Below are 24,260 nucleotides of genomic sequence, written 5' to 3'. Positions count from 1 at the left end.
ACGGCGAGAGGCCGGGGCCAGCGGCAGCGCCGCCCGCTCCCGCTCCTCCTCCTCCTCCTCCCCCTCAGCATCGCGCCCCGGGCCCGCCGCCCATGCCACCTGCCCTCCGCTGCCGCTCCCCGGGCCGGGCCAGCGGCGCAGCGCGGGGGGGCCGCGGGCCGCCCTAGGAGCGAGGCGGCGGCGGCAGAGCGCGGAGCGGGCGCGGAAGGTGAGGAGCGGGGCGGAGCGGAGCGGCGGCGGCGGCCCGTTATGTGAGGAGAGGGTGGCGGGGGGGGGGCGGGCGGCCGCTGGAACCGGCTGGAACCGCCCGGGGCTGGGGGAGAGGGGAGGGGAGCGGGGGGCGGCGGCCGGGCCAGCCCGCGCCGTACACAAAGCGGCCTCGCGACGGGAGCGCGGCGGCGGCGAGAGGCGGAGGAGGGGGGGGGTGGGGGGGGGCAGGGCTCGGCCGCCGAGGCGGGGGCCGGGGAGGAGCCGCCGCGGGTCCCGGAGCGCGGCGCCGCCGCCGCTCGGCCGGGGGCAGGCGGAGGGATCCGCACACACCCCCTCACGGGGGGGGGGGGGAGGCGGTGAGGCGGCACCGGCGGCGGCTCCCTCCGCCCGCAGCCCCCTTCCCCGGCGCCCGCCCCCGCCACACGCCGGTGCCCGTCCCCCGGGGGAGGGGGGGCCCGGCCTCGTCCCCCCCCCCCCCCCCGCCCGGCCTCCCCCGGCCCGGCGGGCGCTGGGTGGGCGCCATGTTGGGCACGGGGATTATTTTTCTCTCCCTTTCTCAGCAGCCACAATAAACTGAGGACGGGGCCGGCGGCGCTGCCCCGGGGGAGCGACCTCGGCGCCCTCCCGAGGGGGCTTCCCGGCCCCGGTGGGCCCCGCCCGCCCCGCCGGGGGCTGAGAGCCCCCCGCTCCGTGTCCCCCCGCCCCCGCGGGTCGCCGTGGCGCTGGGGACGCCCGGGCTGGTGACAGGAGCGGTGTCACCGCTGCCCGGGGCCTGCGTCCCCCTGTCCCCAGTGGAACGGGCTCATCCCGTGCGCATCCCGGTACACGGAGGGGGGAACCGTGCTTTGCCCGGGCTCGTGGGCCTGTTCCCCATGGCTCCTGGCCGGCCCCGGCCCCTTCAGCGACGTGATGCCGGGGACGTGGTGCGCGGCGAGCCCCCGGCCTGCCTGCCCCGTCGCTGGCACCGCGCGGTGCTGCACAGCACGCCGGCAGCCGGCTCCTCTCAGGAAGAGTCGGGTTCACGGCAGGACTTCGTGCAGAGCGCCCCTGGCCACGGGTGCTGAAAGCCAGGCGTGGGCATCGGAAGGAGCCAGGTGCTGTTTTGCCCGGCCCTTGCCGTGGTCCTGCTCCTAGGTACTGGGGGAACCCAGGCATCCTGGCTCCCCGCGCCTTCCCCTGCTCTGTGGTGTGGCGTGGAGACAAGGGAGAGGCACGGATCCCGCTGCCCAACACCCTTGCAGAAAACACGCCACACATGACAACACACACAGCTTTATTTTTATTAACTTGGCAGCAGTTGCAGCTGTCACCGAGGCATACCAAATGGGGCACGAGTGAGGGAGCGGAAGAGGGGGTAGAGGATGGGGGAATCTGTTGCTCCTTTTAGGAAACGCTCTGTGAGGATATACAAATTCTGCGTCTTCCCTACCTTGGATCTCACCGTATACTGTCTGGTAGCCTGAGGTTGCTGCAGATGTCAAGCTTCATCCTTGACTGTGAAGCCTAGCTTACTGCATGCACGTATTTGTTTATTTTTCCCTCTGGTTGTGCGCTTACTAGCGTAAGGAAGGCCATAGTTCTGTGGGGCTGCCCACCCAGACAGCTCGCTCCCCGTTTCCACTCGAAGCTCTGTCTGGGCGTGGGGTTCTGCACGTGTTGCTTACAGTCGGTCTTGTGTTTGTGGCTAGGTACAGTTACCTTGTTTGTGTGCAGGATCCCACAGCTGCTTAGATACTGTCAGAGACCCTGCAACTGTCTCCGCTCAAGTGGACCTGCTTCCACAGCGCAGCGAGCGGAGCACGCCGCGTGTCTCCTCCCAAACGAGAAGTTTGCAGGAAAGCTGCAGACCTGCTCTTGGACCCTCGAAGGCCAGGCCTGCAGCTTGAAGGCAGTCGTTAAGCCGGTCTGCAGAGACAAATAGCAGAAAGCAGTTTGTGTTCATCACTCTGCAGTTCAAACTTTAAGGTAGATAACAGTTGTTAAAATTGACTGTGTAATAATAGATTCTAATTAGTCGGCATCGCACACATCAAAGCCTTTAATAAAATGGAGGACTTTAAATGATAGCATTCATAGAAAACTTAATATGCCTTTTGAAATTATTTCAGTACCCAGCAAAGCCAAGTCAACCACATCAGTCAACAGAAAGTAAACTCACCTTGCTCTGAAGGAGGTGGCTGTTGAACTCTGGCATTCAACTCGCACAGCTCCTTTCACCTGCTCTCTCACGTCGGAGGTGTTGCTCATGATGAATAGCCGTATAAACAGTAATGAAAACATCATCCAATATTTTCATCACTTAGATTGTATCAGTTTAAAGCTGTGCCAGTTATTTGTTATAAGCCACGGAAGAGCATTATCTTTCTTTCAGGGAAGGGATTGCAGCATGTCTTGACAGCAGAAACCTTTATCGTAGGATTCATTTGCATTTAATGTAACTTCATCAGGTTTCTTGGTTCTTAAGGAGTTACGATATGTTCCTTGCCACTGAGTGCGCGTTATTAAAAGTGAGTTTGAAAAACAAGCAACAAGAAAGGAACTCCGAGACTGCGTGTTCACCGAGGTTAAGACAAAATGGAGAGAAGTGAGCATTCAGAAGGAGAACTTGGGCAAGAGAAGTTGATTTGTATGTTAATTCTTGTCTTGGAGTGCATCGAATCATCTCAAGCTTGTTTGTGGGTCTCTTAAAGACATATCCTCAATTTTATATTTTAGATTTCCTTCTCTGGACTGTCAGGGTAGAGGTGGTTTTATAGCAAGTGGTGAAGAAAATTTAAGTGTCAATTAATTCTCTAATATGTATTTTTCATGTCAGTGTTTTCCCTTAGGAAACTCCTTAGGGAGTCAGGGGAGAGGATTGATAGCATTAAAACCATGCCACAATTAAATCTCCATTAGCAAACCTAGACTGGCGTAAAAACCGACAACCCTTCGGCCAGAAGGATGAACAAAGTTCATACGTTTGGTGCTAGAATGTAATGTTCTGGGGCACGGTTTGCGCGTAGCCTCCCTGCCTTTTGCTACAGGCTGGAAGCGCTGCGTTTCCTGCGGCTCGGTGGTGCCGGTGGGGTGCAGTTTGCCCTGGGGGTACGCCTGCTCCCCCCGCACGCCTGCTCCCCAGGCCACGACGCTGCTGAGGCTGCTGCAGAGATTCCCCGTGCAGGGGTGTCTCAGGGGCTCACGCTTTGTTCTCTGGCTCCTTTGTGCCAGCTCTGCCCCAAACTGCTGCGTCGCCGCACGCAGCACCGCTGGGTGAGGTGGGGGCTTTGGGGGGTGCCTACAAGAGTCACCTTGGTGCTGAAATTGAAGTTAGCACGGAGTCGTGTGCCCCTGGGAGGTGCGAGACCCATCTGTGAAGTTGCGGAGGTATCTCCTCATTGTTTCCTCAACTTTTCTTCGGTCCTTCGTCACAAATAGTCGGCTGTGAGCGTGGGTTCCCCGCTGGAGTCAGTTGAAACTTTTTTTCTTTTAAAAAGTAGTAGTTTGGTAATGTTAACGTGCTACTGGCTGGATTGATTGTCGTTGCGTACTTGGTTGTGTTTACGTTGTCAATTCACATGAATTTATATTCCTTTTTTGAAGACATATTTGTGACTGGAGCTCTAGGATTTGGCCCGGATTGGCAGTACCCCTTAGGGCTGGCATGGCTGTTGCTAGAACAACTTAATGTGCTCCCCGTTCTGCGATGGTCGGGGTACAGGCGCGTTTGAATCGTGAGTTTGCTGAATTTGTTCCCACCTGGAGAAGGGCAGCGCGCCCCACCGAGGTGGAGCGTGCCCCAGGTCGGAGCTGGGGTTCCCTGCTCCCCGAATCTGCGTTTGGTCTGAGCAGACCCTTCCTTCCGCTCTCCCGTCGGTGAAGCTGGCGGCTGTGCTGGCACTTCTGTAGGCAGCCTCTGTCCCTCCGGGAGAGTGCTCCCTGTCCCTCCCGGTGGTTCCGCCTTTAAACAAAATTCCTCCTTTTGCTTTACCAAGTTACCTGTGTTAACGGAGCGCGTGTTTACTTCTGACCCGCTAGCGTGCCCTTAAGACTGATTGTGCTGCAGATGATTTCACCCAGTAGGCAGAAATTGGGCCACCAGCAGTGCCCTGACAAGTACTGATTTATTTATACTTTTTTTTTTTTAATTAAAAGCCTTAGAAAGTGAAGCTTCCATAGCAAGAATAGCGCATCCCATCATGCGAATTTTGAAGAACGCTGTGAACGAGTCATTAATTTGAAGTCCTTTTTAAAAGAAGTGTGTGTGTATATACAGCATATGTATGTCATAACTTGTTTGCTTTGTGTCAAATAATATCAAGCTGTGAATGAAACTGTAAATATATAACCACACATCTTTTAGAGATCACTTCAATGAGACACAGCTGCCTTATTCTGCAGCTGTCAAGTAAAACCTGCTATCCACAGGTGCTTTAGATAATAGAAAACATTTGGGCCCTGATTCTCTCCACTTACATTGCTGTAAGTCAGTGAATTTACGAGTCAAACCCTACGGAATGGAAGCTGAGTCCTTTGTTTGCCACCTCACTTCGGCGGAGAAACTAGATTAAGTATTTATTTTGTTTTTTTGTGGGTTTGGGGAGCTTGAAAATGCCAGTGGTGTTTTAAAACAGACTATAGTGTTTTGTGTTTCCTACCTGTTCAGTCATTTTGTCTTGAGAATACAACAGCAGCCCCTAGGGATTCTGGCTGGTACCTTTCTGACTATATTAAAGTGGTTCGTTGGTAAATAAATGCGAGTGGATCTTAGACCGGATTCCAGATTTTGGTTGAAACGACGAGGGAGTTGGGTAGCTTTTTTGGCAGTGAAGCACAGGGGAAAAGAAAAGGATTTCTCATGATGGGGTAATCTGTTTGGCTGTGTGGGAATAAAAATCCTTTCTTGTTGGGCTTCCCTTGGTAATGGTAATCACTTTGATCAGAAAATGTAATCAGGTGCCAGCCTTCTAATGCAGGACTGAATGGCTGGTGGCTTTCTCCCCCCCTATATCGCAACAATGAGCGTGGACCACATCAGCTGACAAAAAATGAAGGGTTTATATCTTGCAGTCGTGCCGGTTATTTGTGTAGAGCTAATATATGTTGGCTCTTCCCCTGAAGGTCTTCTCCCATTTTCCAACTAAAAGGGAGAGAAAATACCTTTCAGTCTTCAGGGCTCTATTTCTTGCAGCGTGTCTAGAACACTTTGTAATTTTTTTCTCATTTTTTTGGCATCCATATTTTCAACCGAGCATCTGCCAACTATGTGCTGAAAAGCTAAATGTAGAGTATTTATCATTGGGCTTAATCATTTTATTGAGCAAAGGCTTCTTACATACAGAAATATTCAAGATCAAAGCTTTGAAAAACAAAGCTGTTACATTATAGAAGAGAGGAGACATTTTCTTAGTTCGGTTGATAAGAACAGATGAAATACTATGCGCATAATGTGAGTTAGTGTCAAAAGAAGCTTGTAACTACAGTCTCTTTAGCATTTTGTCTTTGCATCTTCTGAATAATTATGAGGTGTTGAATAATATATTTTTACAATCTGTGCGAAGACTTCCTCTGTAGTTTTAGCCTTCCTGGGTAGACATATGTGCACGCTTTAATTAATAGATCAGGTTATTTATCCCGGCTATTTATAGGCTGCCCATCACTATAGTATTAAGGCAGTGTTACTTGTCTGGCGTGGAGTAATATGATTCCAGACAAATAGCACTGTTGTGAGCGCCACCGGTTTTGCCAGCTAAGAGCAGCTTTGTCCTAGAAGCTTCACGGAGAAATTTTTTTCTAGATGTTTCTGTGAAGCACAAATATTGAAAATCATAAATATGTAGTTATTGATCGGTTGTGGCGGGCACCCATTTGAGATCTTTGTATGCATCTCCTAGGAGATCTTGCTTGTTTTTGATAAGATTTTGTAATTTAAAAAAAAAAAGTTTATGTTAACAGGCAAAGAAAATAAGATTTAAGGCTCTTGGATTCCTGCTTTCCTCTGCTAAGCAGATTTCCAGCATAAACCTCTATTTCAGAGCTTTATTTCTAGGAGTCTGTTTTCGTATAATTTGTCATCCAAAAAATGATTTTCTTTTTTCCTTTTTTTTTTCTTAAACTGGAGGAAGTTTGGGTTTTTGTTCAATGAAGTGAATGAGGGCTGGGCACCTCTTTATTTCTGACTAAGCCCCTCGTTCTTGTAAGAAGCTTTGGCGAGTCACTTCGTTCCACTGAACTCTGCTTTCCACCCGTAAAATGTGGTTAATGCAGTTTTCTGTCCGCTGCAGTTTTTATGTAAATGAAGAAGCTCGCGGGGTCTCTGGAGCATGCAGGTACGGGGTGCTGTGCAGAATGTGAGCTTTCTTAAGCTTCATGTAGCACACTTGGTTAATTGCATTTTGGGATTATTACAGGACGTTTTGTTTTTTCTTAATTAATTTTATTTGACAAGAGATTAGGTTTTTTTGTAAACAGCTATGGCTATTCTTTTATTCTCGTGGATCACAAGAAGTTTACAAAGTAGGCTAATTTTAGGCATACGTTTCAGTGAAAAATTGTGCTCTCTGCTGTATTTATAAGCAGCAATTTGAATACGTTAAGTTGGGGTAATTTGGTGTGTGTGCTATATTTATTAATAACGCTTTGTGTATTCAGCAAGATGAAAAGAATTAACTGTTTGGAGAATTGTTTCCTCTAGCAAAAGCCTCAGTGACACCAAGTGCTGAAACGTGCTCGCTGTTTTGTAGCGATGCAGAAATATCCAGTAACACTCGTGCGGTTCATGAGCTACACGGTCTGTGGGAAAACGGGCCTGGAAGCGTCCCCAGGAAGACACCGAACCCACCTTGCCTCCTTGATGCTATATACGCCGATTTTCTTGGTGTCCAGCTTGGAATCTTCTGTTCTTCACGTTGAGCCCCTCGTGTCTCGGTTCTGTCACGGATGTGGAGAGCACGTCTCTTCCTTCTGCTTTGCTAGCCTGTCACGTCCATGAAGAAGATTTGCGCTTCGTTAGCTCTTCTGTAGGTTAAACCACCCTGGGTCCTTCCATTGTTCCTTGAAGACCACGTTTCCCGGGCCTGATTGCTTTTGTAGCTCTCCGGCTGGTGCACGTCCGTCTCGGCGTCGCCTGCAGGTAGCACGTGCAACGCTCAGCCTCGCCGTTTGGCGCAGAGCCGTTCACTTCCCTTCGCCTGCTTGGCGAGCCTGAGCCGTCGCTGGATTTCCCTCAGCTCCAAACGCCTGCCAGGGCCAGGAAGGTGATAAAGGCAAGGAGAAAACAGCCATGGAGATGTGCTTGTGCCCTGGAGGGAGCATCAGAGCGGGGAAGGCGTATATGGAAGGAGCCAGGTCGCTTGAAGTTCTTGAGGAACAGCATGTTTTAGGTTAAAAGTTGGCTGAAAAGGACTTGGAGTGGTGAGAAGAGAGATTCTCTCTTGTTCTACCCGGGCTCAAAGAAACATGATTCTTTATATCTTCCTTGATGTATGTTTGTAGTGACAGAGATACAAAGAAGTAGGTACTTCTCTACAAAGGTTGCTTCCCGACAGCTGAACGAGCCTGCAAACACCTTCAACTTGTGCAGTCTTTTTAGGTAGTCCCTGTCATCCCCAAGAAAGAGTAGGAAAGGTGATTTCAGTATGAGTAAGTTATCTGTAAGATGGGTTGGACTTTGAGGGCTTGTTGTCTTCTGTTAAAGGCCTTCATAAAGGAAGGGCAAATTGAGTTTCGTAGAGATCACAAGTGAAATTATACAGAAGGGTTTTATTTACTGTATTGTGTAAGTTTCTTCCCCAAAATACACAAAACTGTGAGGCATGCGGATAGCTGCATTGAACTTATTCCCACACTGCCAGTTGGAAATGCAGGCATAAAGCAGTTCGGTTAAAAGAGCTGCTGCTTTGTGTCTGTGTAGAAGTAACGGCAGTACTAGGCGTTCACAGCTGTACGAGTAATACGATGAATTATCTTTGCTGTTTATTGACATGAAGAGTGAGGAGGAGGAGATCAGCTATTGAACGTGAGTGGTGTGATGGGTTTCCTTTAAATATAGTTCTTTATATTATTCTTAAAACAAATATTAATGTGCTTCAGAATTACAAGTGGTGAGTGAGAATTATGTGTATTAGGATAACCAGGCGTAGAACTAAAACGAGCATTTCCTAGCGAAACACCATCGTACGACTACAGCATAACAATATGAGCTCTACAAATCCTTTTCAGGCAAGTAGAGCACAGAAAAATGGCAGTCTAAGAGGTTGTCTGTATTACAGGGAAAGCAGGGAACTGCATATGCTGCTTTGGAAAAAGTGCTAGCAGTGTGAATTTGGCAAACAGGAACAAGTGCTTACGATTCTTGTGTGTCTCAGACCTACCTGCTTTAGACAGTTGCTTCAGATTTTGGTGAAATTTTGTTTTGATTTAATTTTGTATTGTGGGAAATTTGTGATGCTTGTGGCTTTGTTTTGCAGCTATTATATAGCACAACACAAAAAAATCAAAGATTGCACTTGCACAGAGTGGCTGCGCACAGTCTTAACAGCCACTCCTGTAAATCCTCGCTCTAGAGTGATTTACAAACCGATGCTTGTAACAGGTTCGGTGGTTTTTGGGGGGATAAGGCGGACATAGCTTAATTATATGAGACTTAAATTTAATCGTTCTATGATGACTTAATCCAGTTTGTATTTTGGGACTCTTTCTATCCCAGGTTTTCAGCAGTGAGTTAATAAATGTTAGTTTGTGTTGAAGCCTTCTGGTCAGCACTCTTTTCTGTGGCTATTTGAAAACACAGATTGTCTGCAAATGAGTTGGATTGTTTTCTTGCTTGTCCCTTATTATAAGCTGTTTATTTTGGCCAGTATGTGTCAGAACATTCCTCATCAGATTTTTATGGCTGTCAAATGGTAGTAGAGAAGACAAAATGCAATAACAGCTTCTTTTGCCACCAGAAATGTGATCAAGAAGAGCAGAATCCCTCCTAGACATGTTTATTCCCACTCCCTTGCAGCACAGAACTGCCACTTGTTCCACTCTCTGTCCTCCCTAGTGGTTTATGGCAGGTGGAAGGAAATGATTCTTTTTTTGCTCTAGCCCAGGTAGGAGAACGGGAAATCCATTTTTTGTAGTATCTTATAATCATTAGTTCCTTTAAAAATGCAGTTGAACTTCTGGATGTAGTTACATTGGTTAAAGACTCCTAAATGTGTTATTAAGGAGAATTAGAACTTTGCGTAAGCATTATTTGTGAAGTTTGGAAACAGCCAAATCCTGAAACGGTGCAAAATTAGGTCTGTAAGAAAGCTGCTGTAAGCCACTTGGCTCAGTGGCTTGCAGGTTGTCAAAGTGCGATTGGAAATGGCTCCATTGATTCGATGTCAGTAGTATTCGAAAAGTCAGCTGTTTGGAGAACTCCAGTGGTAACTGTCCCTCTGAGAAGAGCTTCTGTAGGACACTTGAGACGACTGATCGTTGTGAATCTCCTTGGTTTTAATTCTGGCTGGATGCTCTGAATGTTTAATAGAGATCTTGGCATTAAGCACATACACATTTACATTTCATTGAGGCCTGGATTAGATGCAGCCCCAGGAGAAAATACTTGACTTTTGCTGTAGGCAGATCTATAAAAACTTCTGTTCTGGGTGCCGTGGTGCCCAGAAAAGCAAACAAAATTGGAAGGTGTGTAAATAGCGGAGCAAAAGGTAACACTGAGAATTGCAATGTTATAACATCGTTATATTAGCAGTGATACACCCCTCAGTTATCTAATTACCTTTGTTGCTGCATCCCTATGTCTCAAAAGGCCGTAGCAGCAATAAAAGTGTTAGAGATGGGTGGCAAGAACGAAAGAGACAAAAAACCTGGAGTTGTCATCGTCTGTCTTCCTCTAAATAAATACGTAAGAGTTACACCAAGTAATGAGTAGCGTGAAAAAGATGAACTGGGTACTTTACTCCAGGGATTCGTTTGAAAGACAATAACTACGGGTCTAATTGCAGAAATTCCCTTTACTTTTTTCTTTTTCCCCTCTCTGAACTGATTTATAATCGTGTGTCAGGTTCCGGGCTGGTACAAGGAGATAAGCAGGGGACGGGGCTGGAGCAGCACGCAGGAGTTTGGGTACGCACGGGTTTGATCAGAACAGGAGTCCGAGGTTGGCTGTGGACTGTTCACGTGTTTGTGTGCACGTTCCTTACTCATTGAAGCTTGGATATTCAGTCTCTCATTTGAATGTTGGCAGTAATCCTAGAATATTCAAAACCATGAACAGAACAAAAACTACGACTCTTCTTTTTGAGTTATTTATTTAAAGGTACTGAGTTCTAGGGCAAGGAATTCTGCTTCTGAAGCTGTTAACTTAGCTGTGTCGTGCAGGAGAGGCAAAACCGCTGCAATGTTAGTTAAAACCAAGGGTTTGTTAAACAAACTTCATTGATTTTCATGAAAAGGAAGCACAGTCTATTAAAGTACGATGTGGAGTCATTTCTATAACCTGAGAAATAAATAGGAACCTGAAAATATGCAGCTTTTTTTTTTTTTCCTTTGGAATACTGGGAAATAAAAACATTATTGGTAATTCTGGCATTAGAGTTGTTCTTATAATGAGACTTTTGCTGCCTGAATGCAGCTACCCAATAAATGGCTTTCCTCTTTTCCCCTTGCAGGATGGCGGACACAGACCTTTTTATGGAATGTGAGGAGGAGGAGCTGGAGCCATGGCAGAAAATCAGTGATGTGATTGAAGATTCTGTTGTTGAGGATTATAACTCAGTTGATAAAACTGCTACGGGTAATTAACTATTTTAGTCTAGCATTATTCCAGTTACGGGTATTAAAGGGAAACGGCAGTGATTGGTTACATCCTATCCAGTAAGTAAGCTTATTTGATAGCTAAAAAACCTGTTAATGAGTGATGTAACTATTTCAACATCTGTATTTGCATGTAACACTTGAGTCTGGTGCGTGGAAAAAAGAACACTTAGCCTAGTAATGTGTGTGGGTGAAGTAGACTGACATATTTAATAAATAAGCTTTTGTTTAGCCCTTTGAATTACTTTTTCTTGGTCTTTTGGTCAAGATCAAGCCAAGTGTCAGCCTGATATCTGGAACAGAGATGAGGCTACATCTTGTTGTAGGGATAACTGAGTCTGGTGATTCAGCACATCTCGTGTTCCTGGCCGCGGTGGTCCTAAACTCTGATCCGAGTGGAATCGTTCTTGGATTCCATGCCATGGAAGCGTGCTTGGTAGTCAGCGTGACTAACTTCTCGGCAGTCACTGTTCGTGGCTTGTGGATAATGCAGGGTGTTCGTGGAAGTATTCAACACCGGGGGCTTTGGAGAGCCAGTTGGTAACTGGAATTGCTAACTGGAGGTGAGCAGAATGTGGCTCTCTCTGCTTAGGGGAGGGTTTGCTACTCCTGCTGACTGCTGTCACCTGCTCGCTCTTGGTCTTCCTACAAGGAAAGATCTAGAAGGAGCCTGCTTTGATGAATAGTGTTTAGAGGTGCCAAGGTAGAAGGATGTTTGTAAGGAGAAAGTGATTCAGTCAGAGATGGATTGGAATGGGCATAAAACTAACAGTGGTCTGAGTAAGTTGAATTTCTCTTGCTTGTGCTGTCTGATAGAAAATACAGAGCTAAGGAAGCTGGATGTGACTATAGGTAACTGTCCAAAGCCAAACATTTTGTGTTGTATTTCTTTTTGTTACAAATGGATTGCCTTGCTTCAATTCAGAAATAGCTTAAGCAGTCTCTGTGCATAACTTAATATACTGAAATATAAAGTGGGTTTAGGTCTCTTTGGGATTAGGGAGCTGTATAAATCTGCTTGTCTGACTCGCTTAAAAGTCATCATGTCGTTTGTGGTAAAATTTGATCAGACATTAGTAATGAGAAGTGTATCCATTTCAATAACGTATAGAACATTCTTGGAAGTGTCTTAAAAGTATCTTGCACTCCAAGTGTATTAGATGCCATCATATAATACACAGGTGATGAATATTTCATAGCTTTGCTAATAAAAGTAAACTGAGACAGATGTGCTAAATCAATTACAATTAATAAAGGCTTGGTGATGTTGGTGTGCTCGTTAGATTGAGTTACAAAAATATGATCATGACTACTGAAGTATATTGCTATTAGCAGATATTTTGTTTACTGGTGGAATACTTGGATACTCTTTTGACAACTTCAAATATGTCTCCATAAGATCTACTATCCAAATGATTCCCAGATCTAATTAAAACCAGCGGGATTTGTACAGGAATCTGATTTCCATAGGCCTGTGTCACATCTTGGATTTGAAAGGATTACACAATCACCACAGTCTTAAGAATTTTTCTCCTTTAGTTTCTGTTATCTCAAAAGTAAGAGTCATGATAAGCTCTTGGCTTAGGAAACTAATTCAGAACTCCAGCATATGCCTTGAAAACGTAGTGGGAGAGGCTGGATGAGGAAAGCAGGTTTTGTCTCCCTTCGCCAGCCCCTTGCTGCATGGTCTGAAGCCTGGCGTTCTCCCTGGCCTTGGGAGCGCTGGAGGTTCAGGAGGATCCTGTGTGCTGCTGTCCTGGTGCAGCTCTTCTAACGGCTCAGCTCCTTGCAGGCTTAGGAGCACCATTTCCCTGAAAAGCTACTATTGTGTTTCCAGGCATTTATCCCTCTAGACGGTACTAGAGGAATGAAATCATCAGCGTAGCTACCTACAATTGTCTTCTGCTTATGTTATTCTGGACCACAACCAAAAATAGCGGTGGCTGTTGGGGGAATAACACCTTTGTTTCTTCTCTGTGGTTACAAACTTAGGCGGGTTGTTGCTTGGCATGACTCAGTCTATTGCTTCCCATCGTCTTCTTTCTTTCGTGCCTCTCACAGCATCGTCTGCCGTCCCGTTACCAGCAGGCGCGACCCAAGGGGGTGTGGGCCGTCTGCTCGCCCCGCGCCTGTTGCTGCTGAAGGGACCGCACTGTCTGCCACGTGCTGGCTCTGCACATTAGGGAGCATCGTAGGGCTGGTGGAGTTTCCTAAGTAATGTTTGGCTACAGAACTGTGCTTTGATTCCTGGAAAAGTCGGAAAACCTCAGAGGTGCAGATTTGTCCACTTTGGAAGAGAGGTGGGAGGGCAGTGACCTTTACAGCCTCAAGACAGGGCCACTTTCCAAATGTGTGGAGCTTCAGACTGGATGGCTTGGTCAGCTCTGGTAGGGTTGTTGAAACGGTATTCAGCACCACGGAGCCGAGTGGTTTAGGGTGAGTGTGGTGGTGTTGGTTGCATTTGGGGTTTGTTACCTGCTGCGGTGGAAGTGAGCTCTGGGGGCACTAGGAACATGCTGTCAATTGGCTGCGTGGCGATGTCCAGGAACGCAGCGCTTTGTCCTTAACTTAGTGGTAGACTATTAGGTGCTTTGGTTTGAATTCTGTATGGTAAAATACAGAAACGTGCTTGTTTTTGGATATTCCTGGGGCGCTTCGGTTTTTATGGTGCAACTAATTCTCCTCCTGATGACATTGATGCAACAGGGGGTAGCTTGGCCCATTAACTTTAGGACCAACGCAAACAAAATTCTTCAGCCTGAAACATGGCCTTTTCTTTCTGGAGTAATGTGTGTGTTGAGCTGCTGCTGTCTCAGATGGCACAACTTGAACTTGCAGGAATCCTTGTGGGCTTGCAAGGATTTTGAGTGGTGAAGTGCCCCAGGGACATCTGTCACCTCTGCAGGTTTCGCTGGCCCGGTGACTGAGGGTCTGATCCCAGTTCAAGTTGTGACTATGTGGAATGCTCGCGAAATGAGCCATGTCTGGAATCATCCCAGCTTTCAGCAATCTGTTTTTTACGCTCATGGCTGTCGTCTTGCATTTTGTTTTACATTAATTAAAAAGACTTAAAAGCTGGAGCTGAAAAAGATCCATTCAATCTAACCATTCTCCCAGTGTAAGGTTTTGTTGGGTTTTGTTTTGTTTTTCCCATCTAGGATGAAATTCATTATGTGCCAGCCTGGAGACCTCAAGTTTATCATTTTTTTTAATTCTCCTCCCCAGATTCTCCTGAGGGGTATTAACAGTGCCACACACAAACTACCAGCTCACCTCTGAACAAACAGAAGTGCACAGTGGGCTGGATAGGGATGACCCCATGTCCAAAAATCAAGAAATAATATTTCAAAACTGGAGGTGGAAATATCTTTTAGCTATTTTTTCCATCTTCCTGAATTTCGTCTTCAGATTTTTTCCCTGCAGATTAGTTTTTCAGTGTCTCAAACTACTGGGACATGAAAGGAAAAATTACTGAAAGCTAAATATATTTGAAGTGACGCTCGGCCTAATTTTTTTCCTTAATTTCCTGCGATTGCTTTTAGCTATACCTGTATCCCACTCAAACCAGTTCTTTCTTACGTTATGTATACGTGCACAGCTAGCTGGTATAACATATACGGCCGTCAGATGCCACAGTGTCCTGGTATGCAGAAAAGCACTGTTGTTGTTGACAAGAAAATGAGCACATCACCCTGACAGCCTGACTTCTTTTTAATAATTCCACCATCAGATAAAAATAAAACTTACATTCCTGCAATTCTTTTCGCCACAAGAATCACAAAACGCTTTTTGTCCTGAAAGTATAGAAACTGTACCAGGAAATACTGCGCTTCCATCGATGGCAGCAAGTGCGCGAGGGCGTCTGGTTAAGTTGGGTCAGGATGGGAGATCGCACAATCACAGACTTTAGGGATTGGAAGGGACCTCGAAAGATCATCCAGTCCAACCCCCCTGCCGGAGCAGGAGATGCGGGATTTTAGTCTTGTGCACGTGAGGGCCTGCGGCGGTGTGACAGGAGGCCTGCAGGGCCTGCTCTGCGTGCTGCCCGGGGCCCCCCTCTCCCTTAGACTAGACGTGAGTTTGTGTAACTTGTCTCTCGCTCTTGTTGGCCGAATTGCACACGTTGTCCACGCTGGGCTCAGACAGCCTGCCACCGAGGCGTCCGTGTTACGGCAGCTCATCTCGGCTTTGCTCCCTGTGCTCCCGTGTTTGAAGGGGGAGTCCCACGGCAGCGCTCCGCTGCGGGCTTTCTGCAGGCGGATTCGGAGAGCACGGAGCCATCCGAAGGTGCTTCTCCTCAGAGGGACGGAAGGCTCCGCAGGTGCCTGGAGGTGTCTGTCAGTGCTCCCTTGGCTCGCGGGGAGCGCCCTGCTGGTCCGACCCCGCTTGGTGCCCACATCCTGCCTTAACGCCTAAACGATGTGTCTGTCTTAGTCCGTTTCTCCTGTCAGCACTGGCTGCTGCTGAAGGCCTTCCGTCCGAGACCAAAGTCGTCAAGGAACCGAGTCAGCCCAGGCTTGTTAGTCTACCCCTTGTAAGCCTGAGAGGGCCTCTTTTGATGCCTAATGGCCGAATTCAGAGTTTGGTGACACGCTGATGGCAATCCCATCCATTTATCCCTGATTTTGGTAGGGGTCGTGTTGCTCGTAGAGCCTTGGTTGCTCTGTGGCAACAGCCTGGTGCACGAGACCTTTGCGGTCCTCATCGCAGCAGCAGGGCTGGTCTCTGAGGGGCTCACTGGGGCCCCCAGGGAGGGGACGCTGCTGCCAAGTGCCCCTTGTCTGGGGGCGTGGGGGGGGGGGGGGCTGAGCATCAGACAAGGGGGCTTTGTCAGCCTGACCTCTCCTGTAAACAGGCAAGGTCCATCCGGTAAGAGTGGCTTCTCCTGTAGAGGAGAGCACCTCTGCTGTGCTTAGCTGGGAGAGGGAATACAGAAACTCTTCTGTATGTCTACTTCTGCCTTCCTGGTAGTGTGCTGGAAGTCAAGGAGCGGTTCAAGAGGTGGTGTAGGAGGAGGCCTAGGACTCGCAAGGATCGCTTGGTCCAGGACTAAATGGGCTGTTCAGGCATACCTCAGGAGGCTTGCTTCACCAACTGGCATTTAGCTCTAAGTCACCCTCCTCAAAGAAGCAAATTAAGCCATTTCCAGCGAGCTACTTGGAGAGTCATACGCTTGAGAGGCAGGAGGAGAAGAGAGAAGAACGTAATTTGTTCTTTTCCAGCAGCTGATTTCTGCCATGGTCTCCTCATTCTCCCTAGATGAAGTAGTGAATCTATGCACATCTGTCTTGGCCGGTGAGTTTAAAGTGTTCCAGGACCTGTGGAAACCTTACAGATCTCCTTGGAAACATTCTAAGAGAAGCACTGCACGCTCTTGGACATGCTACTCCAGAAGGCTTGTCATTCTCACTAATGAAAGTCTACAAAAACCTGGGGAAAAAATTGGTCATTCAGCTGTGTCCATCCTGGCCACATTGAAAAGAACCTGCAGTTTCTGGTAAGGAATTAGAGTGTTTCTATATGCTTCTGCTATTGTTTTGTCTAGTAATTAATAGCATTTCGGGAGAGAGCAGCGTGGCAGGAACCTGCCAAGTCCACACTGAGAGAAAAGAATCCAAATCATTGGACTGACTTGACCAGAAGATTTTTGTCAGCTGGTCCCTGCTTTAAAATGGACTTAAACCCAAAGTCATCTTTTGTTTGTTAAACTAGTACAAGTCTTCCCAGATTATTTGTAAACTCCCAAGGAGTGCCAGAAGGAGCTGGAAACCTGACTGTCATGCTCTGCTTGAGGTTGCACAGTGGCCTCTGTACTAACCACGAGGTCGTCATAGCTTCCGTCGTCAGGATGTCTCATGGAAGTTAAGTGGCAATGAAAGACCTCTCATTTGCAGTCACAGACTCTCAGCATTTGGTAAGGTCTCCTCCACTCCTTGAAAGATTTGGGGATGACTCTGTGCTCCTTGTCAACCCAATAAGATCCTCCAGCCACTGAGGAGCAAATGATCCGCTGCTGAGGGCTCGGGGCCCTCAGCAGATACTGGGTGGGATGTAAATGTTCAGAACCTGATCGAACTATCCAAAGGTGGTGTTTTGTTTTGCTTCCCTCCCCCCACAACTTACCTTAAGTGCTCTTTCTCTTCTCTTTGATAATCACCTTTTTATTTTCAGGAGTATTGTGAAGGGATTACCAAGATCGCAAATTCAGTCTATTTGCCTCTAGTTTCCATTCACTCCTTACCATCCTTTTTCTCCTCAGAGACCTTCTAATAAAATGGCAAAGGCTAGAAGCACGTCATCTCTGTCAGTTGGGACTAGAGGCAGCATGCTTGGAGTTCAGATAACAGTGGGTTCATGCTTGTTGCTTTTGATCCTGAAGAAGAAAATGGTCCAAGATAGGCTGCCAGCCCACACGATGTCTGCGTCGGCTTGAAGTTGTTTGATGATGGATGCTTTTTTTTTCATGCTCTGGGAGTGGGAACTGATGTCTCTTTTCCAGCAGTTCCCCTGCTGTCTAAGGCACTTGAAAAAATGAGGCAAGATGCAGTGTGTGGGCCAGGCAGTTGTGTGGCTTGGAACCGAACCTTCTGTAGTCTTCCATCACCCTACTGTTTCTGCGTAATAAGATCTTCGTGAAAACATTTGGATCATATACCCTGAGCGCTGCCAGTCAGGCAGCATCCAGATTGTCAGTGTAAAGCATCTTCCGTTAAAAGAAGCTGTTTTGGCTGTGGGTCAGAACGTTTTGGCATGCAGCAGGTCTTTTCCTGGATTTGCACATTTACATAGGAAACATTTGCTGTTCGGGTACAGCAACCCTTTCCTTTAACATCAGCAGTTTCGGTAATGTTGGACCATTTTGTAGCTCTGAAACAATCTGGATATTCTGTCGGTCTCATAAGTGTTGAATCATGCCACACGTCTGCGCTGGGAAGATTCCTGTGAGGCTTCCTTCATCATTTCTCGCCCTGCTGATTTGGAAGCCCTTTGCCCTCGAGACGTGGGTTACAGCAGTAATGGGATTAAGGATTTTTTTTTTTTCTTTTTACCTCCCTGAGCCACGTGCAACCTCATCTTTCTGGTCTTATGTATAAGAGGGGGTATGTGCTCCAAAAAAAAATATAATAATAATAATTAGAAAAAGCATGGACATCTCAAAGAACTTGGATTCCTGTAGGTTAAGTAACTCTTCTGGCCTGGCTGGTTTTGGCCATTGCACCCGTGTTAATTCTGCTTGCATGGGTAGTGCAGTAGGATCTCTAGTGTGTGTGTAGTCAGGATTCTGTTTTTCTCAATGCAGACCTCCCCGTACAGCATGAGTAATGACTGGAAGAAGACCCCTTAGGGACTTGTCAACAGCACTGCAGGAAATACTTCTTTATATGGGTCACGATGGCATTTCGTTGGAGAATTCCTGCCTGTGCTTACCATTCAGTCTTAACTTGGTCCCTTTTGTTTGCATATGTTACTAACAAAGCCTTTACATGATTATATGCTATTTTTTCCCTCTCCCTCACTCAGTGCATAGGATCAGTGCAGCTGACCGAATGGGTAGCTGTTCAAAATTTGCCTTCATTTGCTGTATAGCAGCACCCCGTGCCTTAAAAAAAAAAATAATCATACATTATTAAAATCTGGATGTGATTCCTCATAAGAATTCCTGTGACATTCCTCTCTCTAGTTTGAGTTGAGTAAACATGAATACATGAAAAAGCTTAGCTTTGCGAGGGAGAACAGTATAGAGGAAGAAGAAATTGAAGTCCCATTAAGTTTCCTGCTTGTTTTTTGAGTTGTTTGAAATAATCATGGCCTAATTTTTTTTTCTCTCTATGGTATTTAGAAAAGGTAACACATTTTATCTGTGCAGATCTCTTGTGTTGTGAGCTCCTGGCTTTCTGTAGACCAGCTCCATGTTACATGTAGTAGGCGTTGGGGAGATGAAGGTGTAGTGATCACCAGAGGACAAAGTAAAATTTTTGTTAATCTGCTTCATGGGGAGCACAAGGGATTTAAGGCTCGTTTTTGTTCCAGATGATTGTCTCATTGCCTCAGGTACCTGCTCACCTCTGTTCTGCGGTCCCTTGTTCCCATCGTACCTCCCATCATTCACACTGCGGGAGTCAGACGCGTGCAGGCATCACCTCGTCTTGCATAGCTTCGATTTGTTCTCTTCATCATCTGCTCTGTGCAGAGACAGATTTCTGTAAAAAAAAAAAAAAAAAAAAAGTGTCCAAGTGTCCAGTCACGAGTGGGTTAGTTTGTGTTGTCAGAAGGTGGAGGCAGCCTTCACAGTTCCTTCTTTGCTTGGTGCACTGCTCAGGCTTGAGCTAACGGTGACCATGTCCGTCCTCTGGGAGATGGCCGCTGGAGGGAGGCAAGGTCAGAAGCATTCTGCTGGGCATCATCAGTGGCAGAGGTTTGTTTTGTGTTTGCTGAACAAGTGTTTTGGTGTCCACAGACCATTTTGCTCCATCTTTCACCGGCATGTGTCTTCACTGCCTCCTTCTTCATCCTGTCTTATCTTCCTTTAATTCCGTTCCCCCTCTTGGGTGTCAGCAAGCTTTGCCAGTAGATGGGAGATTCTTCTGATCGTTGTTTTGGTGCAACATTAGCCCCCAGTTTGCCAGAAGCAATTGGGCAGTATTCCTGGGTTTGAATTTCCTCGTTCTGTGCAAATACTGCAAATCTGTTCCTGTTGGCAAGTAAGAGCTTGTGGCACTGAGAGCACACGTGGAACAAATGGGGCCTTGGCTGAAGGATGCGGCCAAGCACTGGTTGGCATCTGCTGGGCTGGTGCAAACAGCAATGACCAGAAGCTGGTTAACGTGACCATATGGATTTCCCTGGGGTAGTCAGAGACCACGGGAGTCCCTTGAGCAACTGTGCAGAGGTTCTGGAACTTGTAAGGAAGTTTTTTATTTTATTTTATTTTTTAAATGGTACCAGAGGAAGCATAGTTTGCTTTTCTGTAATGACTAAACAATTCTACTTGTTGCAGCTCACCATGAGAAATGACCAAGGGAGATATATCCGTCGTAGGAAACTTGACCCAAACAGTTAGGAGTTCACAAAACTATTGGATACCTTTTTTCAGCTGCAGGTAATGGGAAGTGTTAGGTAACTAGCAGTGGACATGGGATGTTCTAAGTTGAGCGGTCAAAACTTCACAAAACGACAAGCATCTCGGGACAGAATCGGGTTGCAGAGGTATTAGGCAGCTGCGTCTCTGAGCAGCATGCCTGTAGCAAAGTATACAAGGAAAATCCCTCGGGGAAATCCCTTGGGCTGCGATGGTTGTTAACACTAGTGTTAGAACTCCCTTACGGCTATGTCAGCACAATTGCAAGGAATCAAGTTACTGCTGCTTAGTGTAAAGTGCAGGTTACCGTCAGACAAGCAAATCCCAAATAAAATCCATCCGTATAAAACACCATGAACATGTTTTAAGCTAAGTAGTTTTACTTCAAATTGAAGTTGACCACCAGCACCTGCACAACCCCAGGTCTCAGCTGACATGGTACTTTGCTAAGCTTCAGTAAACTGCTTGTTTGCAATTACCTGAACATGCTCTCATACCAAAGGACTTGTGTGAAATTTTTCATGTGTTGTGCAGTATCAAGTATGTTGAGTTTAGCAGATAAGATGTGGAAGAGACAGTAATTTTAAGTTTCTTTTTTTTTTCAATCGGGATGCTGCTTGAATCGAGAGAAAAAGCACCTCAAACCATTGCACGATGTTCTTATGATACATGCTGCACGTTATGACTTCAGTGTGATCCAGATGTTTTCAGTCTCTTTCTCGTGGTGAAGCTCGTCTGGCACTTCATGAAGGTTCAGGGTTGTCATCCTCTTTGTGTTAGAGGATGCTGAAGATTACTTTAGGTTCCTTCAGAATTCTTGTATCCTTCTGGTTCTGGTTAATTGGCGCTGAGGTCCCTGACCACCTGTGGTTGGCGATGCTGCTCAGAAGCTTTGATGGTATTGCTGTCTCTCTGGTAGATACCCTGCACCAGGGACTGTAGTGAGTGGTTCAGTGTAAGTTTTCCCAGTATCTGCCAGCAGGTGAATTTTTACTTAATAGTTAATGAGAGTAGAAAAAATATTTTCTTTAGCTGCTGTGGCTGTGTTCAAAGGGCATGCAGAAGCCAGTATAATCAGTCTCTGAGATTGCTTAGAGCTAAGGGTTTTGAGCACCTGGTTCCTAGGCAGCTTGGAAAAATCCTCGCGTAGATATGAGTATTGAAACGATATGTAGAAGGGTTGGTTAGTTTCACAAGTTTACTTTCAAGGCATGCTCTGGAAAATTCATTCAGATTCTGAAGACTAAAATTGCCAGCTGAGTGTGCGAGAAGCATTTCTACTTGGCAAGTGTGACTTTCGCTGTATTTCTGTTTTCTTCCAGCTGGCAATCCTCTTGTTCAGCAAGGTGGACAGCCGCTGATCCTTACGCAGAACCCAGCCTCAGGTCTGGGCACAATGGTAACCCAGCCAGTATTACGACCTGTACAGATCATGCAGAATGCCAATCACGTCACGAATTCTCCAGTGACCAGCCAGCCGATCTTCATAACGACCCAGGTGAGTGCCCTTGCAGCCCTACTCCTGCACGCTGGCATCTCTGGGAAGGAAGACCGAGTGTACGCATCCCTGGGAGATTGGCATAATCAGATGCCTGTTTCAGCTTGCCTTGTACACCTTGCTGGATGCTACTCTTGAGCTGAAATCTGGTGGGTTTTGGTTTTAATTGATGTAGCCTTAGCAATAGCCTTGTTTTAAAATATCTTGTGTGCTGTAGGTTGGTTTCTAGTCATTTCATAGTTGAATCTCATTTGAAAAATTTGTCCGCATTCTGCTCTTCAGCAAGTCTTATGGAGCCAGCACAGGTCTGATGGGACTTCATGCTGTTTTTCACTTGTAGCATACTCCTGAGTTATTGGTAGGGCCTGACTCCCAGCTGCAGGTGGGTCTGTCCACTCTGCGAGGATTTGACCTTGCTAAGTACTTACTACTTTGTTTTATTTTCCTGGAAAATGTGCAGGTAATACTTACTGACTTCTTTGAGCATTTGCCTGGGGAAACACTCCTACAAAATAAGGGTGCATGTTTGCCAGAGCTCCTGCTTTAAAAAAAAAAAGTCTTAGTATGTTGCAGCTGTTGGTTATCATTAATGAAAAAGAAAAATAGAGATTTCAAACAACAAAACAGATCATTTACCTATCTCAGGAAACTACCACTGCCTCAAATATGACCTTAGAAATTGCTTATGACCTGGGAGAAGTTTTCTGTAGGTGCTTAGGGACGGAGAGGTTGAGAGTGGAGGCAGTATACCAGAATGTTGTAGGAAGGTGGCCCTACTGTTGGGTAAGGTGCTGGCTGAGAACAGTATGGCCTCATAGTTCAATTGATCCTGTAGGTGATAGTGATAATGTGTTGTTTTGTTTTGTTTTTTTGAGGGGTGTTTGTTTTTAGAGTAGAAAACTCAGATTGAATGTACTTGATATATATTTATGTTAACGATTACTGTTTGAATGCAGGGTTTTCCTGTGAGGAACGTGCGGCCTGTGCAAAACACAATGAATCAAGTTGGAATTGTTCTGAATGTACAGCAAGGTCAAACAGTTAGACCCATCACCCTAGTCCCAGGTAAGGACTGAAATATGTGAAAACCGCATTAGTGTTGTCTGTCTTTACAGAGCACCAGGGATTTAAAAAGAGTGTATTTAAAATACAGATCTAGAAGCTCTAGAGAAGGGGATTTTCCAGTTCTGTAACAGATGAGATTTGTTTGCATTTGTGGCTCCAATTCTGCTAGTCGTTTCCAGCTTAGAGTAGGCCCTTTGATCATAGTAACAAACCACTTTGCAGAGTAGGGGACTTCCACCTGGAAGCAGTGTCTGCCTCACAGAGCTACATATAATCTAACCTCTTCAGAAAGGCTCCTTGGTTAACTTCATTCCAAAATCCTGGCCTGTAACCACCCCTCTTCCTTTCAGAATCTCCCCAAGCCATGATAGTGTTCCCCTACTGCCTGGAAATGAAGCCTCACCTTGAAGATGATTTTTCTAACATTGCCTTCTGCTACCAGATCCTGACATGCACCATCAGCAAGATTAAGAATCCATGTGTCACCATACACCTGCCTTATAACAAAGCAACCGTGCTTTGTGATGAGTCCTCTTTCAGTATCCCAAGAACGGATCTGTAAAACTTCACATCATAAAATAATTTGTAACTATAGGATCACCATTGTCCTGTCATGAAAAGCCTTCCATGAGCTTCCCTTGGCCTAGAGACTAGTAGGAGCCCCATGAAAGTCAGCAGGATTTATGCTTGTAAGCCTTTTAGAGAATTCCACCTAAAAGTAGTTGTAAATCTAATTTTTCACTCTGTCTGTATCCAGGATCAATTTTAGTCTGCTTGGGAAGGAAAATTAAGGTGCTGAACTCTTAAAACTTCCACTGAAATTACTGGGAATTTGGGGAATTCAGCAGTGTTAGAAATTAGGTTGTATCCTGGGCAAGGAATGGAATTCGATTACTTGATCTACCTTGTTTGTTCATTTGTTTTTGAAGCCCCAGGTACCCAGTTTGTTAAACCAACAGTTGGCGTTCCTCAGGTGTTCTCTCAAATGGCCCAGGTGAGACCAGGTACAACCATGCCGGTCCGACCCACCACCAACACTTTCACTACGGTCATTCCAGCCACGCTTACCATCAGGAGCACAGTACCACAGTCCCAGGCACAACAGCAAAGTAAGTCCACTCCCAGCACCTCCACAACTCCTACTTCAACGCAGCCAACAACACTTGGACAGTTAACTGTGCAGCAGCCAGGGCAATCCAGTCAAGCTACTAACCCCAAATTAGGTAAGACTTGCCATGGAAAAGCAAGGGGACTCAAGTGTATAACACTGTCTATAATTTGATCTTCAAACATATGGCTCAGCAGCTAAAATGCAGAAGTTGAGTCAGAACTCTAGGGTTCTATTTTTGCCTCCGTCACTGACTCACGCTTCATCTCTCTTACAACCTGGAAAATGATGATAATCCTACCATAGTGTCCGGTTTGGTTAGAGAACTAGGGTTTGTTTGTTCTGTAGAATGTTCTGAGACCATCAATTAAAAGTCCCCAAAAGTGAAAAAAATACTATTTTTTAATCACTTAAGTTTTTGAAAGATGAAGAGCACAAGCTGAAACTAACCACGTTGCTTTTTTTTAAATGTCGGCTGAATTCATGAGTGAAATGGTAGCTCAGGAATAGTGACA

At 46.4% G+C, this 24,260-nt stretch overlaps 1 protein-coding gene across 7 annotated transcripts in view; it reads left to right on the top strand.

The window, feature by feature from the left end:
* Positions 1-54: 54 nt before the first annotated feature.
* POGZ (pogo transposable element derived with ZNF domain) overlaps positions 55-24,260 on the top strand; it is a 35,840-nt gene continuing 11,634 nt past the window's right edge. For 2 of the 7 annotated variants that reach the window (XM_083813330.1, XM_083813329.1), the window contains exons 1-5: positions 4,585-4,756; positions 10,851-10,975; positions 21,397-21,572; positions 22,529-22,637; positions 23,567-23,860. In XM_083813330.1, the coding sequence (XP_083669456.1) occupies positions 4,707-4,756; positions 10,851-10,975; positions 21,397-21,572; positions 22,529-22,637; positions 23,567-23,860 (754 nt within the window). In that variant the 5' untranslated portion in view covers positions 4,585-4,706. Of the gene's footprint in view, positions 209-2,033; positions 2,176-4,584; positions 4,761-10,850; positions 10,976-16,351; positions 16,493-21,396; positions 21,573-22,528; positions 22,638-23,566; positions 23,861-24,260 lie in introns of those variants that run through there. The other 5 variants (XM_083813331.1, XM_083813332.1, XM_083813334.1 and 2 more) reach the window with 5 other exon arrangements.

The sequence above is a fragment of the Anser anser genome (assembly GCF_964211835.1).
Source record: "Anser anser genome assembly, chromosome: 28".
In the NCBI taxonomy this organism is placed as follows: Eukaryota; Metazoa; Chordata; class Aves; order Anseriformes; family Anatidae; genus Anser; species Anser anser.
Note: the sequence above shows the minus strand (reverse complement) of the source record. Positions and strands in the feature narration are given on the sequence as shown.